The 18,599-nt window shown below is 44.8% G+C and overlaps 1 protein-coding gene across 1 annotated transcript in view; it reads left to right on the top strand.

The window, feature by feature from the left end:
• The window catches only part of LOC144492466 (cadherin-5-like), an 81,697-nt gene that overhangs the window by 56,729 nt on the left and 6,369 nt on the right, over positions 1-18,599 (top strand). The window contains exons 7-11 of the mRNA XM_078210522.1: positions 2,050-2,291; positions 4,527-4,663; positions 9,932-10,044; positions 12,382-12,490; positions 14,133-14,381. Of these exons, the coding sequence (XP_078066648.1) occupies positions 2,050-2,291; positions 4,527-4,663; positions 9,932-10,044; positions 12,382-12,490; positions 14,133-14,381 (850 nt within the window). The remainder of the gene's footprint in view (positions 1-2,049; positions 2,292-4,526; positions 4,664-9,931; positions 10,045-12,381; positions 12,491-14,132; positions 14,382-18,599) is intronic.

The raw sequence follows: 18,599 nt of genomic DNA, 5'->3' as shown, positions 1-18,599 counted from the left end.
CACTGACACACACACATACACACTGACACACACACACACACACACACTGACACACACACATACACACTGACACACACACACACTGACACACACACATACACACACACTCACACACTCACTCTCACACACTGACACACTGACACACACACACACTGACACACACACACACACATACACACACACTCACACACTCACTCTCACACACTGACACACACACACTGACACACACACACACACACTCTCACACACTGACACACACACATACACACTGACACACACATACACACACACTCACACACTCACACACACACTCACACACTCACACTGACACACACATACACACACACACTGACACACACACACACTGACACACGCACACACTGACACACACACACACACTGACACACTGACACACACACTGACACACACACACACTGACACACACACACTGACACACACATACACACACTGACACACACACACTGACACACACACACACACTGACACACACACAGACACACACTCACACACACATACACACACACTGACACACACACACACACACACTCACACACACTGACACACACACACACATAGCGTTACGTCACAATGCTCAAAATCGTACCAAAAAGAGTTAATATTTGTTCTAGGTTCAGAAAATTTCTCTCACCCAATCTACCAATTCCAGCACTGGTTCCACCACTGCCCCTAATCAAGATAACTGAGAATTTCCACTCAATTCATCGCCATAAGCAGCAGGATAGAAAGGTGTTGATGCAGCAATATCCCCGAAATAGTCAAACCCTCAAGTACTTCAATAATTAAATCGACATCTGTCTGTAATGAAGATAATGCAGCATTGGATTTTAATTTTAACATATCAATTCAGCTACCTTCCATGCCCCTCCAACTCCCGGATTTATTTCTCTAGTTTTTGGTATTAAATTACTCTGCCATCTTTCCATGTTTTTAACCTGATTGCTCAGACAATATGTGATTTTTAAACATCATTCACTCTGCAATTCTACCTATTGTTAGCGAGTATGTCTCTTGAACAAACGAGGATTCCTATGATATACACTGTTGTGATTGTGCATCGGTGGTGGAGGGAGGGAATGTTGATGGTATTGGATGAGTTGCCAATCAAGCGGGGGCTGCTTTGTCCTGGATGGTGTTGAGCTTCTCCCCGTGCCTGCGTGGGTTTCCTCTGGGTGCTCCGGTTTCCTCCCACAGTCCAAAAGATATGCTGGTTAGGTGTTAAATTCTCCCTCAGTGTACCCAAAGAGGCACCGGAGTGTGGCGATTAGGGGATTTTCACAGTAACTGCACTGCAGTGTTAATGTAACCCTACTTGTGACACGAATAAATAAACTTTAAACTTTGTTAGAGCTGCACTCATCCAATGCTGGGAATATTTGGTGGAATAACGTAGAGGAAGCTTTACTGTGTACTTAAAGTTTAATTTTTTTATTTAATAGTCACAAGTAAGGCTTACATTAACACTGCATTGAAGTTACTGCGAAATTCCCCCAGTCACCACACTCCGGCTCCTGTTTGGGTACACTGAGAGAGAATTTAGCATGGCCAATGCACTTAACCAGCACATCTTTCGGATGGTGGGAGGAAACTGGAGCATCCGGAGAAAACCCACGCAGACATGGGGAGAATGTGCAAACTCCACACAGACAGTGACCCAAGCCGGGAATCGAACCCGGGTCCCTTCAGCTGTGAGGCAGCAGTGCTAACCCACTGTGCCACTGTGCCTGGACTATTCGTGGGATGTTTGATGCCAACATTGAGTGCAAAAAAGCACGAGACCTTCCATTTCCTTTAGCCAGAATTTTCCCCAGTCAGCAAGAAGAATTGTGTCACCAATTCTTTTCTTTTCCATCTTTGCCTCATAAATGTCTCCCTCCGGTCTGGAGACTTCCTGTTCCGCCTGCATCAGCGCTTTGAATTGTTCACCGTCTTCTGAGTTTGCATCTTTCAACTGGTGAACCAGCACTGCAGCTCACTCCGCTACTAACTCCTTATTCCACTTCCTAACAGCCTCTGGACTTTGAGAAGCAGCGAGTGCACAGGCTCGAAGTGGAAGCAGAGAACCCCACACTGGTGAAGGGGAGGAAGTATAAAACCAAGACGGTTCTGTTGGTGAATGTACTCGATGTGGATGAGCCTCCGGTGTTCAGCAAAGACCAGTACACCTTTCGTGTCTATGAAAACCTTCCTGTTGACACGCCGGTCGGGAGCGTTGTGGCAAAGGACCCAGACCAGACAAAAAGTAGCATTAGGTAAGAGCTCGAAATATAACCAATCCACCTGGATAAGCACAGCGAGAATATTTAACAGAGATGAGAACACGCACTGAGATGCTGGAAATCTGAAATAAAACCAGAGCATGTTGAATCAACAGTTCAGACAGCATCGGGGCAGATAAAGAGGTAGCTCCCTGTCAGAATTCAAAGTCACGACATGGCAGTTTATATGTGAATTCAGAGCTAAAGAATGAATGGGAGGAGGGCAGAACACAAGGGAAACAATTAATTTCTTTGTATAATCCCCTCGATTAGATTCCAGTCTGTAACTCACTCCCGGGTATCTGTTATTCTATATATAAACCACCCCGAACCCCTCAATTAGATTCCAGTCTGTAACTCACTCCCGGGTATCTGTTATTCTATATATAAACCACCCTGAACCCCTCGATTAGATTCCAGTCTGTAACTCACTCCCGGGTATCTGTTATTCTGTATATAAACCACCCTGAACCCCTCGATTAGATTCCAGTCTGTAACTCACTCCCGGGTATCTGTTATTCTATATATAAACCACCCCGAACCCCTCGATTAGATTCCAGTCTGTAACTCACTCCAGGGTATCTGTTATTCTATATATAAACCACCCAAACCCCTCGATTAGATTCCAGTCTGTAACTCACTCCCGGGTATCTGTTATTCTATATATAAATGATCCCGAACTCCTTGATTAGATTCCAGTCTGTAACTCACTCCCGGGTATCTGTTATCCTATATATAAACCACCCTGAACCCCTCGATTAGATTCCAGTCTGTAACTCACTCCTGGGTATCTGTTATTCTATATATAAACCTCACCGAACCCCCCGATTAGATTCCAGTCTGTAACTCACTCCCGGGTGTCTGTTATTCTATATATAAACCACCCCGAACCCCCCGATTAGATTCCAGTCTGTAACTCATTCCTGGGTATCTGTTATTCTATATATAAACCACCCCGAACCCCTCGATTAGATTCCAGTCTGTAACTCACTCCCGGGTGTCTGTTATTCTATATATAAACCACCCCGAACAACCCGATTAGATTCCAGTCTGTAACTCATTCCTGGGTATCTGTTATTCTATATATAAACCACCCCGAACCCCTCGATTAGATTCCAGTCTGTAACTCACTCCCGGGTGTCTGTTATTCTATATATAAACCACCCCGAACCCCCCGATTAGATTCCAGTCTGTAACTCATTCCTGGGTATCTGTTATTCTATATATAAACCACCCCGAACCCCTCGATTAGATTCCAGTCTGTAACTCACTCCCGGGTATCTGTTATTCTATATATAAACCACCCAAACCCCTCGATTAGATTCCAGTCTGTAACTCACTCCCGGGTGTCTGTTATTCTATATATAAACCACCCCGAACCCCCCGATTAGATTCCAGTCTGTAACTCATTCCTGGGTATCTGTTATTCTATATATAAACCACCCAAACCCCTCGATTAGATTCCAGTCTGTAACTCACTCCCGGGTATCTGTTATTCTATATATAAACCACCCAAACCCCTCGATTAGATTCCAGTCTGTAGCTCACTCCCGGGTATCTGTTATTCTATATATAAACCACCCAAACCCCTCGATTAGATTCCAGTCTGTAACTCACTCCGGGTATCTGTTATTCTATATATAAATGATCCCGAACTCCTTGATTAGATTCCAGTCTGTAACTCACTCCCGGGTATCTGTTATCCTATATATAAACCACCCTGAACCCCTCGATTAGATTCCAGTCTGTAACTCACTCCTGGGTATCTGTTATTCTATATATAAACCACCCAAACCCCTCGATTAGATTCCAGTCTGTAACTCACTCCCGGGTGTCTGTTATTCTATATATAAACCACCCCGAACCCCCCGATTAGATTCCAGTCTGTAACTCATTCCTGGGTATCTGTTATTCTATATATAAACCACCCCGAACCCCCCGATTAGATTCCAGTCTGTAACTCATTCCCGGGTGTCTGTTATTCTATATATAAACATCCGAATCCCTTGATTAGATTCCAGTCTGTAACTCATTCCCAGGTCTCTGTTATTGTCCATATAAATTACCCGAATCCCTTGATTAGATTCCTGCTTGTACATTTAATGCGTTACATTATTGTCCGTGAAATAAGTCATTCAAATGTCCAAGAATAATTTATTACATTTAAATAAATATTCTGTGTTTTTCATTGTGATTAGCTGTTGTTCTCAGATGCTTTTTGTGTTTCAGCTATTCGTTAAGGGATGGGAGGGAATATTTTAAAATTGGGAAAGATGATGGAAGTATTAAAACAATAGTGGAGCTGGATCGAGAAGCCATTGCCCGGTACAACATCACAGTGGAAGCGCATGAAGTCGGTAAAAGCGGTAAGTCTCCACCTCACCTGTTTCAACTCATCCGCTGCTGAAACTTTCACTCAGATTTTATTCCCTCCAGACTCACTGGGTGAGTGTAAAGTCGGTGTCAGTGTAAAGATTCTCCAACAGCTTTTCAAGCCTCCCAATCTCTGGAATCTCCTCCAACCTCAAACGTCTGAGGTCTCTCCCTCTTTCGTGTATCTCGGATTTTCCTCGCTCCACCATTGGCACTGCCATCTTCAGCTGCCTCAGCCCTCAATTCTGACGTTCCCTCCCTCTGTCTCTCTCACTCTGTCTCTCTCACTCTGTCTCTCTCACTCTGTCTCTCTCACTCTGTCTCTCTCACTCTGTCTGTGTTTCTTTCAGCCGCTCCTTAAAAGCTACATTCTTGTCCAGATTTCAGATTTTTTTTATTCGTGGGACATGGGCGTCGCTGGCTGGCCAGCATTTATTGCCCATCCCTAGTTGCCCTTGGAGGGCAGTTGAGAGTCAACCACATTGCTGTGGCTCTGGAGTCACATGCAGGTCAGACCGGGTAAGGACATCAGGGTTCCTTCCCTAAAGGACATTAATGAACCAGATGGGTTTTTCTGACAATTGACAATGATTTCATGGGCATTCGTAGATTCTTAATTCCAGATGTTTTTTTATTGATTTCAAATTCCACCATCTGCTGTGGCGGGATTCGAACCCAGGTCCCGAGAACATTAGTTGAGTTTCTGGGCTAATAGTCTAGAGATAATACCACTAGGCCATCACCTCCCCTCAAGTTGCCTATTCTAATAGCTCCTTCTGCATCTCAGTATCAAATTTTGTTTTACATTCACTCCTGTGAAATGCCTTGAGGCATTTTAAATTATTTAAAGAGGCCTTATAAATTTACACTGTTGCTGCAAACCCATTACCCATCAGCCACACATCATAGGCGGTACAATATGGCAGGGGCTCGCATTCAGGCTCAATTTCCGTGCATTCCCGCCTCGGCACTGAGATGAAGGACTTGGGGAAAGGGGAATGATTGACTGGGAATTTCTCCCTCTCTCCATTCGTTTACTTTGGGTTTTTCGAAAGGATGGGCTCACTCAGGACCAAACAAGAATTTGCAACGCAAGAATCAGTCTTTCAACAACCCGCTTTACAACTGATCCTGTCATCTACACCATGATGGATCCTGTCCCTTTCCCAATGCCCAGTGATCTCTCAATGGAGCAAAATTAATGCTAAAAGTCACACCTTAAAATTAACCCGAACCTTGGAAATCCAGATTGGGCCATTGTTGTGTTCAGACTGGTGAATGAAAAATCCAGTCCCAATTCAGCATCAGTGACATGCCTGTCCTTCAGAAAAATACCCCTTTTCATCATCATAAGGGTGGGGAGAGGTGTGTTGTCCATTTGGGATTGGTTGCCCATTATACAACCCATCCAACCTTTCTCTCCATTGAAATCAATGAGTAATGATTGGCCATTACAATCACCAGCCCCACACTAAAATTGAGCATGTCAATTTGTGTATCAGCAAAATACTGATTCACAAATAGACACAAATCCTGAAACCCTATTATAGAAAGGATGTTATTAAACTAGAAAGAGTGCAGAAAAGATTTCATGAGGATGCTACTGGGACTTGATGGTTTGAGTAAGAAGGAGAGGCTGGATAGACCAGGACTTTTTTCCCTGGAGTGTAGAAGGCTGAGGGGTGATCTCATAGAGGTCTATAAAATAATGAGTTGCATAGATCAACTAGATAACCAACATCTTTTTCCAAAGGTAGGGGAGTCTAAAACTAGTCTAAAGCTACGTTTAAGGTGAGAGGGGAAAGATACAAAGAGGTCCAGAGGGGCAATTTTTTTACACAGAGGGTGATGAGTGTCTGAAACAAGCTGCCAGAGGCAATAGTAGAGATGGGTACAATTTTGTCTTTAAGCATTTAGACAGTTACATGGGTAAGATGGGTATAGAGGGATATGGGCAAATGCGGGCAACTGGGACTAGCTTAGTGGTAAAAACTGGGCGGCATGGACAAGTTGGGCTGAAGGGCCTGTTTCCATGCTGTGAGCCTCTATGACTCTATGTGCGGAATTTTACCGGCACATCTGCCCAGGTTTCGTGTGATCCCGCCCAAGGCTAATGGAGAATGTCGTTCTCCGAGCATTGCCCGCCCCAGAATCAGAGCAGGAACATAGAACATAGAACAGTACAGCACAGAACAGGCCCTTCGGCCAAATATGTTGTGCCGAGCTTTATCTGAAACCAAGATCAAGCTATCCCACTCCCTATCATCCTGGTGTGCTCCATGTGCCTATCCAATAACTGCTTAAATGTTCCTAAAGTGTCTGATTCCACTATCACTGCAGGCAGTCCATTCCACACCCCAACCACTCTCTGAGTAAAGAACCTACCTCTGATATCCTTCCTATATCTCCCACCACGAACCCTATAGTTATGCCCCCTTGTAATAGCTCCATCCACCCGAGGAAATAGTCTTTGAACGGTCACTCTATCTATCCCCTTCATCATTTTATAAACCTCTATTAAGTCTCCCCTCAGCCTCCTCCGCTCCAGAGAGAACAGCCCTAGCACCCTCAACCTTTCCTCATAAGACCTACCCTCCAAACCAGGCAGCATCCTGGTAAATCTCCTCTGCACTCTTTCCAGCGCTTCCACATCCTTCTTATAGTGAGGTGACCAGAACTGCACACAATATTCCAAATGTGGTCTCACCAAGGTCCTGTACAGTTGCAGCATAACCCCACGGCTCTTAAACTCCAACCCCCTGTTAATAAAAGCTAACACACTATAGGCCTTCTTCACAGCTCTATCCACTTGACTGGCAACCTTTAGAGATCTGTGGATATGGACCCCAAGATCTCTCTGTTCCTCCACAGTCTTCAGAACCCTACCTTTGACCCTGTAATCCACATTTAAATTAGTCCTACCAAAATGAATCACCTCACATTTATCAGGGTTAAACTCCATTTGCCATTTTTCAGCCCAGCTTTGCATCCTATCTATGTCTTTTTGCAGCCTACAACAGCCCTCCACCTCATCCACTACTCCACCAATCTTGGTGTCATCAGCAAATTTACTGATCCACCCTTCAGCCCCCTCCTCTAAGTCATTAATAAAAATCACAAAGAGCAGAGGACCAAGGAGTACCAGTAAAATTCCGGCCTATGACTCACTGACTGGGATAGACTTGAAACGTTGGCTCTATTCTCTCTCCACAGATGCTTTCTCAGAAAACTAACTTTTTTCTAACTAACCTCTACTTTCTCAGAAGATTAAGGAAATTTGGTATTTCAGCTATGACTCTCACCAACTTTTACAGATGCACCACAGAAAGCATTCTTTCTGGTCGTATCACAGCTTGGTATGGCTCCTGCTCTGCCCAACACCGCAAGGAACTACAAAAGGTCGTAGCCCAATCCATCACACAAATCAGCCTCCCATCCACTGACTCTGTCTACACATCCCGATGCCTCAGCAAAGCAGCCAACATAGTTAAAGACCACACACACTAGACATTCTCTCTTCGACTTCTTCCATCAGGAAAAAGATACAAAAGGCTAAGGTCATGTATCAACCGACTCAAGAAGAGCTTCTTTCCTGCTGCCTTCAGACTTTTGAATGGACTGACCTTGCATTAAGTTCATCTTTCTCTACATCCTAGCTATGACTGTAACACTACATTCTGCACTCTCTCCTTTCCTTCTCTATGAACGGTATGCTTTATCGGTATGCTAATACAGATGACAATAAAAAATCAAATCAAATCAATGTTGTCAGACCTGCTGAGATTTCCAAGCATTCTCTGATTTTGTTTCCATTTGAGTATAACATCTTTGTCCTCACGGCTTATCTGTCAGCCGGAATGTTGTGGGTTCAAAAGGCCATTCCAGAGACCAGAGCACGCAATCCAGGCAGACATTCCTCGATGGAGTGCTGCACTGCCGCAGGTACAGCCTTTCAGGGAAGCTGTTAAACCCATCTCCCTCTCATATGGACATGGAAGATGTCCCAAAACTATTTGAAGAAGAGTAAGAGAGTTCCCCGTTTATGTTCAATATTTATCCCTCTAGAATCACCACTCAAAGAGACTACCTGGTCATCACACTGCTGCTTGTAGGATCTTGCTGTGCACAGATTGATGATGTGTTTGCCATCTCTTCTTTGGTGATCACTCACTAAAGAGTGTGATTGCCCACCTGAGAAACTCCGTGTCACTGGTCCTGGGTTCTGTGTCTCTCGGCTAATGAACCCAATCCTAGAACCACATCTCCATCTGCCCACTTGGCAGGTGTTTCCAGGAGGTGGGTTTGGTCCTTGGACACGAGGTCACGAGTTTGCCACCTACCCAATGGCTTGACTTTGAGCGCTCTAAAGCACATCAGAAATTATTTGATTTGATTTATTATTGTCACATGTAATCACATACAGTGAAAAGTATTGTTTCCGGCGCGCTATACAGACAAAACATACCATTCATAGAGAAGGAAATGAGAGTGCAGAATGTGATGTTACAGTCATAGCTAGGGTGTAGAGAAAGATCAACTTAATGCAAGGTAGGTCCATTCAAAAGTCTGACAGCAGCAGGGAAGAAGCTGTTCTTGAGTCGGTTGGTACGTGACCTCAGGCTTTTGTATCTTTTTCCCAAAGGAAGAAAGTGGAAGAGAGAATGTCCGGGGTGCGTGAGGTCCTTATTTATGATGGCTGCTTTGCTGAGGCAGCGGGAAGTGTAGACAGAGTCAATGGATGGGAGGCTGGTGTGCGTGATGGACTGGGCTACATTCACGACCTTTTGTAGTTCCTTGCGGTGTTGGGCAGAGCAGGAGCCCCATACCAAGCTGTGATACAACCAGAAAGAATGCTTTCTATGGTGCATCTGTAAACGTTGGTGAGGGTCGTAGCTGACATGCCAAATTTCCTTAATGCTGAGGTTGCGAAAGGTGCTATAAAAATGCACCTTTACTTTTTTTACGTGCTTGCTTACACAGGATTGGGTGAGTGCTGGTTAGGTCACACTTCCCAGTCACTGTGAATGGAGCTCTGCGTTGGATGTGGGGACTTGTGACCTATAACCTCCCACCTGCTGCGAAGTTTGCACATTGTCCCTTCCGAATCGTTCACCTTCTTTAGTTCAGAATAAGAGAAAAAAAAAACCAGCAGCTCAGTCTGCATCTGTAAAGTGAGGAGGTGGCCTCCACAGGCGCTTTCCCTTTCAAAAGCTTCCAGCCTTATCTCTGTTATTTTCACTGTGCTGTTTCTTGTTTTACAGGTTCCACGTCCACAGCTCAAGTAGCAATTATTGTGCGGGATAAAAATGACAACGCTCCAACTTTGGCTGGAAATAGTGAGGCCCATGTTTGTGAAGATGATGTCGCTGGAACAGTGAGTGCTGCTTATTCAGTTTAATTGGAATATCGGCAGCTGCACTCTGGACTCTCTCCTTTTCTTCCCCTCACTCACTACATATCTCTTATTATCTTGTACTCCCTCATGCCTCTCTCTCTCTCTCTCTCTCTCTCTCCATCTCTCTCTTATTCTCTTCCTTCCTGTCTCCCTCACTGTCCCACTGTCTAGTCCATCACGCAAACCAGCCTTCCATCCATTGACTTTGTCTTGACTCCCCACTGCCTTGGAAAAGCAGCCAGCATAATCAAGGAGCCCACACACTCCAGACATTCTGTCTTCCACCTTCTTCCATCAAGAAAAAGATTAAATCTGAGGTTGCGTACCAACCGACTCAAAAACAGCGTCTTCCCTGCTGCTGTCAGAGTTCTGAATGGTCCGATCAAACATTAAGTTGATCTTTCTCTTCACCCTATCTGTAACTGTAACACTACATTCTGCACCCTCTCCTTTCCTTCTCCCCTATGTACCCTATGAACAGTATGCTTTGTCTGCATAGCGTTCAAGAAACAATACTTTTCACTGTATCCCAATACATGTGACAATAAATCAATTCAAAATTTGTCTAACTGACCCTCTCTATGTAACTTTGTCTCTCTCTTTCTGTCTCTCCCCCTCTCTCTCCCTTTGTCATTCCCTCTCACACTTGCCTCAATGGAAATAAAAGTCAGAAAATGTAAAACAGGTTATCGAACCATAGAATCGCACAGTGCAAAGAGGCCCTTTGGCCCATCAGGTCTGCACCAACTAGCGAGAAACACCCGACCTCCCATCTAATCCCATTTACCAGCACTTGGCCCATAGCCCTGAATGTTCTGCTGTGCCAAGTACTCATCCAGATACTTTTTAAAGGTTGTGAGGCAACCCGCCTCCACCACCCTCCCAGGCAGCGCATTCCAGACCCTCACCACCCTCTGGGTAATAAAGTGTTTCCTCACACCCCCCCTAAACCTCCTGCCCCTCACCTTGAACTTGTGCCTCTTCGTGACTGACCCTTCAACTAAGGGGAACAGCTGCTCCTTATCCACTCCTTATCCACTCTGTCCATGCCTCTCATTATCATTCATTTAAGACTGTCACAAAGACAGAACTACTCAGATACATCATTGGTTATAATGCTTCGCTATTTATGATGTAACAACACAGTTCATCACTGGAGCGGAATTTTACCCATTTTTTGACTAATTGTCAACTCAGATGGGAAGAGTGGTGTGTAGTCCATCAACTCTACTGCCAGCTTTTCCCCGTTCTTGATACTTAAGCACAAAAAGCAAGGAGGCGGGTCCCATGACATCATTTAAAATTACGCTAATGTTACTGGCTATAATGCCGTATATTTTATATACTATCTCACTGTATTACTGGGTATCATACTATATATATTGTTTAATATTAGACTATAAGGCCCAGTAGCAGAATGGTTAGCACTGCTGTCTCATAACATCAGGGATCTGAGTTTGATTCCCACCTTGGGTCACTGTCTGTGTGGGGTTTACACATTCTCCCCGTGTCTGCGTGGGTTTCCTCCGGGTGCTCCAGTTTAGAATAGAATCCTACAATGCAGAAGGAGGCCATTCGGCCCATCGAGTCTGCACCGACCACAATCCCACTCAGGCTCTATCCCCATAACCCCATTCAATTATCCCATCTAGCCCGTGACACAAAGGGACAATTTATCCTGGCCAATCCACCTAACCCACACATCTTTGGACTGTGGGAGGAAACCGGAGCACCTGGAGGAAGCCCACGCAGACATGGGGAGAACGTGCAAACTCCACACAGACAGTGACCCAAGCTGGGAATCGAACCCAGGTCCTTGGCTCTGTGAGGCAGCAGTGCTAACCATTGTGCCATCATACTGCCCCAAAACCTCCCACGCTCCAAAGATGTGCAAGTTAAATTGCCCCTTAGTGTCCCAAGATGTATAGGTTAGAGGATTAACCATGGTTAATGTGTGGAATTGCAGGGACAGAGTCTGGGTAAAGATGCTCTTTCAGAGAGTTGGTGCAGACTCAATGGGCCGAATGGCCTCTTCTGCACTGTAGGGATTCTATGATGACTGTATGTTATTGGATGTAGCGCTGTATATTTTACATAATATAACATTGCGTGTTACTGAGTATAATATATTTATTGTTTAATATTACACGACATAGTACTGGATAGAATGCTGTATATTTTACATAATATCACGCTGTGTTATTGGGTATAAGAATATATATTGTTTAATGCATGTTTCTGGATATAAGGCTGTACATTTCCTACATTACAAGGTGTGTTACTGTCTACAGCGTTATAAATTTTAATGTCTTCCAGGTAATCCATGTCATCTCTGCCGTTGACCTCGATGAAATGACTCCGGCTGTCAGGTTTCACTTTAGTCTGGCAGTGAGAAACAGCAACTTTTCTGTCAGGGACAGTGGCAGTAAGTAAATTCATCAGAGTGACGTGAAGCAAACAAGACATGGAATCGCGCTGTGCAATGCCAGTGAACAGGCACTGAACAAGTTCATCTGTCTGATTTTAAGGCGCAGTGAGAAATCTCACAACACCAGGTTAAAGTCCAACAGGTTTATTTGGTAGCACGAGCGCAGTGATTTTAGTAGTTTTCTCCAATTAATCTAAAGAGGTGAGTGCCTTTGCCAAAGTCGTGGGGAAGAAACTTTGGACAATACCTCACCGCGCAGATTCACGCCATCTGCAATCAGCAGTGGCCAACCCATAACAGGGAGATAGAAATTTCTCGTCTCCGTGGTCTGAGAGCACTCAGGGTATGGGAGAGGCTTGTGTGGCTGGGGTTGTTCTCCTCAGAGCAACATCTTGGAGAAGGAGATTGAATGGAGATGTTCAAATTGGGAAGGTTTGATAGAGCTGGCTTGGCAAAAACGTTTCCAGAGAGCCCATTCAGCCGTCTGTTTTTATTCTTTCACAGGATGTGGCCATCACTTGTGTCAGGAAATAGAGGTAGTTTTAAATAATTTGTATCTGTGAGTATTAGAAAATAAAGGATTGTTTTAAACAAGTATATCTTGTGGTTCTATATTGGAAAGGGTGGATTGAGTTCAGTTTGTCTCGAATGCTGAAAGGAAAATTGAGTTGTTGCTTGGCAACCAGGGGCCACCCTAAGACAGAAAGAACTTTTAAGTTAGTTTAAGCTGGACCCCAGAGAGGCTGAACATGACCAGAGAGCTTCAGGATGCAGACTTTCCAAAAGGAAGAAAGGAAAGTCCCAGAATCCAGGGAGTTCGGACAAAAGTATGTCTCAGGAAGATGGTGAAGTTAAAGGAACAAAGAACAAGGAGCTGAACTAGGGTCTGTTGGGTGAAGTTAAAGTAAAAAGCAGACAAAGTGCTGAGTTAAAGCGAGAGGGGTAGACCATTTAGGACGGGGTTGAGGAGACATTTCTTCACCCAAAGAGTGGTGAGCCTGTGGAATTCATTACCACAGGGAGTAGTTGATGCCAAAACATTGAATGTATTCAAGAGGTGGCTGGATATAGCACTTGGAGCGAATGGGATCAAAGGTTATGGGGAGAAAGCAGGATTAGGCTATTGAGTCGGACGATCGGCCATGATCGTGATGAATAGCGGAGCAGGCTCGAAGGGCCAAATGGCCTCCTCCTGCTCCTATCTTCTATGTTTCTAAAAAGCAGAGAAAGTGCTGATAAACACAACAGCTGGAAAAACCTTCTCTGCTCTAAGGAGAACAATCCCAGTTCCTCCAATCTCTCCACAAAACTAAATTCCCTCACCCCTGGAGAATATTTTTCAGCAATGACTTATTATGGTCTGGAAGGTGCTGCCTGAAAGGGCAGTGGTTAGTAGCAGATTTAATTGTTAACTTCAAAAGGGGTTTCTCAAAGGGAACATTTGCAAAGGATTGATCTATTCTGCACCTTCTCTTTGGAATATGACAGAAGTCTTGTTGTGAGAGGGAAGAATCTTGATAACAGCACAGAACATTAGAGCGGAACCCATGTTCATCTTCTGTACCCTTGATTTGTAATCTCCCTCTATCTCTCACACACACACTTACTCTCTTTTTATCTTCTCGCCATTCCTCCTCAGATAACACTGCCAACATCATCGTCAAGAAGGCAGGCTTCGATCAAAATGAGGTCAGCAAGTTCTTTGTGCCGATTATCATCTCTGATAACGGGCAACCATCTATGAGCACCAACAGCACCCTGGAAATAAACGTCTGCTCGTGCGACCAATATAGAAAGCCGATTAACTGCCGGAACTTTGCTGCACTCACCTCGGGGGTAACAGTCACCATCCTGCTGATTGTCTTCCTCTGCATCATCATTGCTATCGGTGAGTCAGCTTCCTCAGTGATGCCACCTTGGCTTTCCATGCTGTTATTCCCACTCTTTCCTCTTCCCACCTCCAATTTTCAAGTTTTACGACCCACTCTGAAAGCGGTGAACTAGCAACAGGAAAACTTCACATCAAAACTAACTGGCGAGTGTAATGTTCAGTGGTTTGATTGATCTGTGTTCAATCATGTCAGTCTGGTAACTGATCTATTCACACTGTGCTTGATTGGTTAAGATTGGGTAATGACTCGGAGCTTGAATAAACAGAAAGACAGAGAAGCTGGAGTGAAGCTAAACATGCAAACACTTTGTGACAGCAGAAATATTTTGAAGCATTGTAAATAAACCTGTTGCAAACTTAGAAACAAGTCAACTCCACATAGCTCTGAGATATCTCTGAGATAGCCGGCAAATATGCAACACTTTGTGAAGTGAGTCATCTGAAGCAATAGTAGTTAAAGAAAGGTTTGCATTTATGTAGAGCCTTTCACAAGCAACCTATGTCCCAACATATTGTACAACCAACAAAGTGTTTTTTGAAGTGTACATAGAACATACATAGAACATAGAACATTACAGCGCAGTACAGGCCCTTCGGTCCTCGATGTTGCGCCAACCAGTGAAACCAATCTAAAGTCCATCTAACCTACACTATTCCAATATCATCCATCTGTTTATCCAATGACCATTTAAATGCCCTTAATGTTGGCGAGTCCCTCCCACAAACAGCAATGTGCTATGAATATCAGTTGAGCAGTAAATAGTGGCTTGGACATTCAAACATACGAGTTTGGAGCAGGAGTGGGCCGTTACAGATGCACCATAGAAAGCATTCTTTCTGGTTGTATCACAGCTTGGTATGGCTCCTGCTCTGCCCAAGACCACAAGAAACTACAAAGGGTCGTGAACGAAGCCCAGTCCATCACTCAAACCAGCCTCCCATCCACTGACTCTGCCTACACTTCCCGCTGCCTCGGAAAAGCAGCTAGCATAATTAAGGACCCCACACACCCTGGACATTCTCTCTTCCACCTTCTTCTGTCAGGTAAAAGATACAAAAGTCTGAGGTCACGTACCAACTGATTCAAGAACAGCTTCTTCCCTGCTGCTGTCAGACTTTTGAAAGGAACTACTTCGCATTAAGTTGATCTTTCTCTACACCCTAGCTATGACTGTAACACTACATTCTGTACTCTCTCCTTTCCTTCTCTATGTATGGTATGCTTTGTCTGTATAGTGCGCAATAAACAATACTTTTCACTGTATACTAACTAATACATGCGACAATAATAAATCAAATCAAATCAAATTTTGTTCATTGGGTGGAATTTTATGACCTCGCTCTTCCTGAAACCATAAAATCCCGCCCGAGGTCAATGGACCTTTCCATGGTCCACCCCTCGCCCGCTCCGATTCCCGTGGTGGGCAGGACAGTAAAATTCCATTGTGTCTATCCCACCATTTGATAATTTGATCTGATCGTGGCCTCAGCACGCCCACCGCACTATAACCTGTGACTCCTTTGTTAATCAAGAATCTATCTAACGTGGTCTTAAAATATTCAATGCTTGTGTTTCCACTGCTCTCTGGGAAAGAGGACTCCACAGGCCAATGAGCCTCGGAGAGAAAAGAAATCTCCTCAACTCTCCCTGAAAGAGGAGATTTTTAAACTGTGCCCCTTAGTTCCAGCCTCCCCCACAAGGGGAAACAGCCTCTCAGCACACTCCCTGTCAAGTCCCTTCAGTATCTTGTATGTTTCAATTAGGTCACTTCTCAATCTTCTAAACTCATCAGATAAGGACTTCATCCCAGGAGTCAGATCATTGAACCTTCCCGAAACTGTTCCGAATGCAATTATGTCCCTTCGTAAGTATGGAGACCAAAACTGTGCATAGTATTCCAGATGTACTCCAGATCCACAGTATTCCAGGGATCAAAGGAGAGCTGGCAAGATGGATACAAAACTGGCTTGGCCATAGAAGACAAAGGGTAGCAGTAGGGGGGTGCTTTTCTGACTGGAAGGCTGTGACTAGCAGTGTTCCACAGGGATCAATTCTGGGACCTTTGTTGTTCGTAGTATATATAAATGATTTGGTGGAAAATGTAGCTGGTCTGATCAGTAAGTTCACAAACAACACAAAAATTGATGGACTTGCAGATAATGAAGAGGATTGTCAGAGGACACAGCAAGATATAGACCGTTGGAGACTTGGGCGGAGAAATAGCAAATAGAGCTTAATCCGGACAAGTGTGAGATAATGCATTTTGGAAGGTCCAATGCATGTAGGAATTATAAATGGTAGAAACCTTAGGAGTATTGACAGGCAGAGAGATCTGGGCGTACATGTCCACCAATTACTGAAAGTGGCAACGCAGGTGGAGAAGGTAGTCAAGAAGGCATACGGCATTCTTGCCTTCATCGGTCAGGGCATTGGGTATAAAAATTGGCAGGTCATGCTGCAGCTGTACAGAACCTTAGTTAGGCCTCATTTAGAATATTGTGTACAATTCTGGTCACCACACTACCAGAAGGATGTGGATGCTTTGGAGAGGGTACAGAAGAGGTTTACCAGGATGTTGCCTGGTCTGGAAGGTATTAGCTATGAGGAGAGGTTGGATAAACTCAGTTTGTTCTCACTGGAACAACGGAGGTTGAGGGGTGACCTGATAGAGGTTTACAAGATTATGAGGGGCATGGACAGAGTGGATAGTCAGAAGCTCTTTCCTCGGGTAGAAAAGTCAAGTACTGGGGGACATAGGGTTAAGGTGCGTGGGGGAAGGTTTAGAGGAGATGTGTGAGGCAAGTTTTTTACACAGAGGTGGTGAATGTCTGGAATGCGCTGCCCGGGGAGGTGGTGGGAGCAGGTACGATAGCGGCATTTAAGGGACAACTAGACGAATACATGAATAGGATGGGAATGGAAGGATACGCACTCCGGAAGTGCATACGGTTTTAGTTTAGGCAGACATCATGATCAGTGCAGGCTTGGAGGGCCGAAGGGCCTGTTCCTGTGTTGTACTTTTCTTTGTTCTTTGTATGTGATCACACAAACACCCTGCACAACTGCAGCAAAACACCCCTGCTTCCATATTCCATTCCCCTTGCAATAAATGTCAACATCCTATTTGCCGTCCTAGTCACTTGCTCTATCTGCATGATTACTTTTTATGATTCATGTACCAGGAGAGCCAGCTATCTCTCTGCCACAGTGTTCTGCAATCTCCGTATATTTCAATAAACTCCTGCTTTCCTATTCTTCCTGACAAATGAACAAGCTCACATTTACCCACATTATTTTTCCATCTGCCAAATAACTCACTTAACCTATCTGTTTCCCTTTGCAGACTTTGTCCTTTTCGTAACCTACTGTCCTACCTATCTTCATATCATCAGCAAATTCAGTAACCATGTATCACTCCCTTCATAGGCTTGTCTTTATAGGACGGGGCATAGAGTATAAAAGTTGGGGTCTGATGTTGCAGTTGTATAGAACGTTGGATCGGCCGCATTTGGAATACTGCGCCCAGTTCTGGTCGCCACACTACCAGAAGGACGTGGAGGCTTTAGTGAGAGTGCAGAGGAGGTTTACCAGGATGTTGCCTGGTATGGAAGGGCTTAGTTATGAGGAGAGATTGGGTAAACTGGGGTTGTTCTCCCTGGAAAGACGGAGGATGAGGGGTGACCTAATAGAGGTGTATAAAATTATGAAAGGCATAGATAGGGTGAACTGTGGGAAGCTTTTCCCCAGATCGGTGGTGACGTTCACGAGGGGTCATAGGTTCAAGGTGAGGGGGGGGAGGTTTAACACGGATATCAGAAGGACGTTTTTTACACAGAGGGTGGTGGGGGCCTGGAATGCGCTGCCAGGCAAGGTGGTGGAGGCAGACACACTGGGGACGTTTAAGACTTATCTAGATAGCCACATGTACGGAGTGGGAATGGAGGGATACAAAAGAATGGTCTAGTTTGGACCTGGGAGCGGCGTGGGCTTGGAGGGCCGAAGGGCCTGTTCCTGTGCTGTATTGTTCTTTATTCTTTGTCCTTTGTTTGTTCATCCAAACCGTTGGGGCGGCACGGTTGCACAGTGGTTAGCACTGCTGCTTCACAGCTCCAGGGACCTGGGTTCAATTCCCGGCTTGGGTCACTGTCTGTGTGGAGTTTGCACATTCTCCTCGTGTCTGTGTGGGTTTCCTCCGGGTGCTCCGGTTTCCTCCC

The sequence above is a fragment of the Mustelus asterias genome, chromosome 4 (assembly GCF_964213995.1).
Source record: "Mustelus asterias chromosome 4, sMusAst1.hap1.1, whole genome shotgun sequence".
NCBI classification, from domain to species: Eukaryota; Metazoa; Chordata; class Chondrichthyes; order Carcharhiniformes; family Triakidae; genus Mustelus; species Mustelus asterias.
The sequence above is the reverse complement of the archived record's forward strand: the minus strand, read 5'-3'. Positions and strand labels throughout refer to the sequence as shown.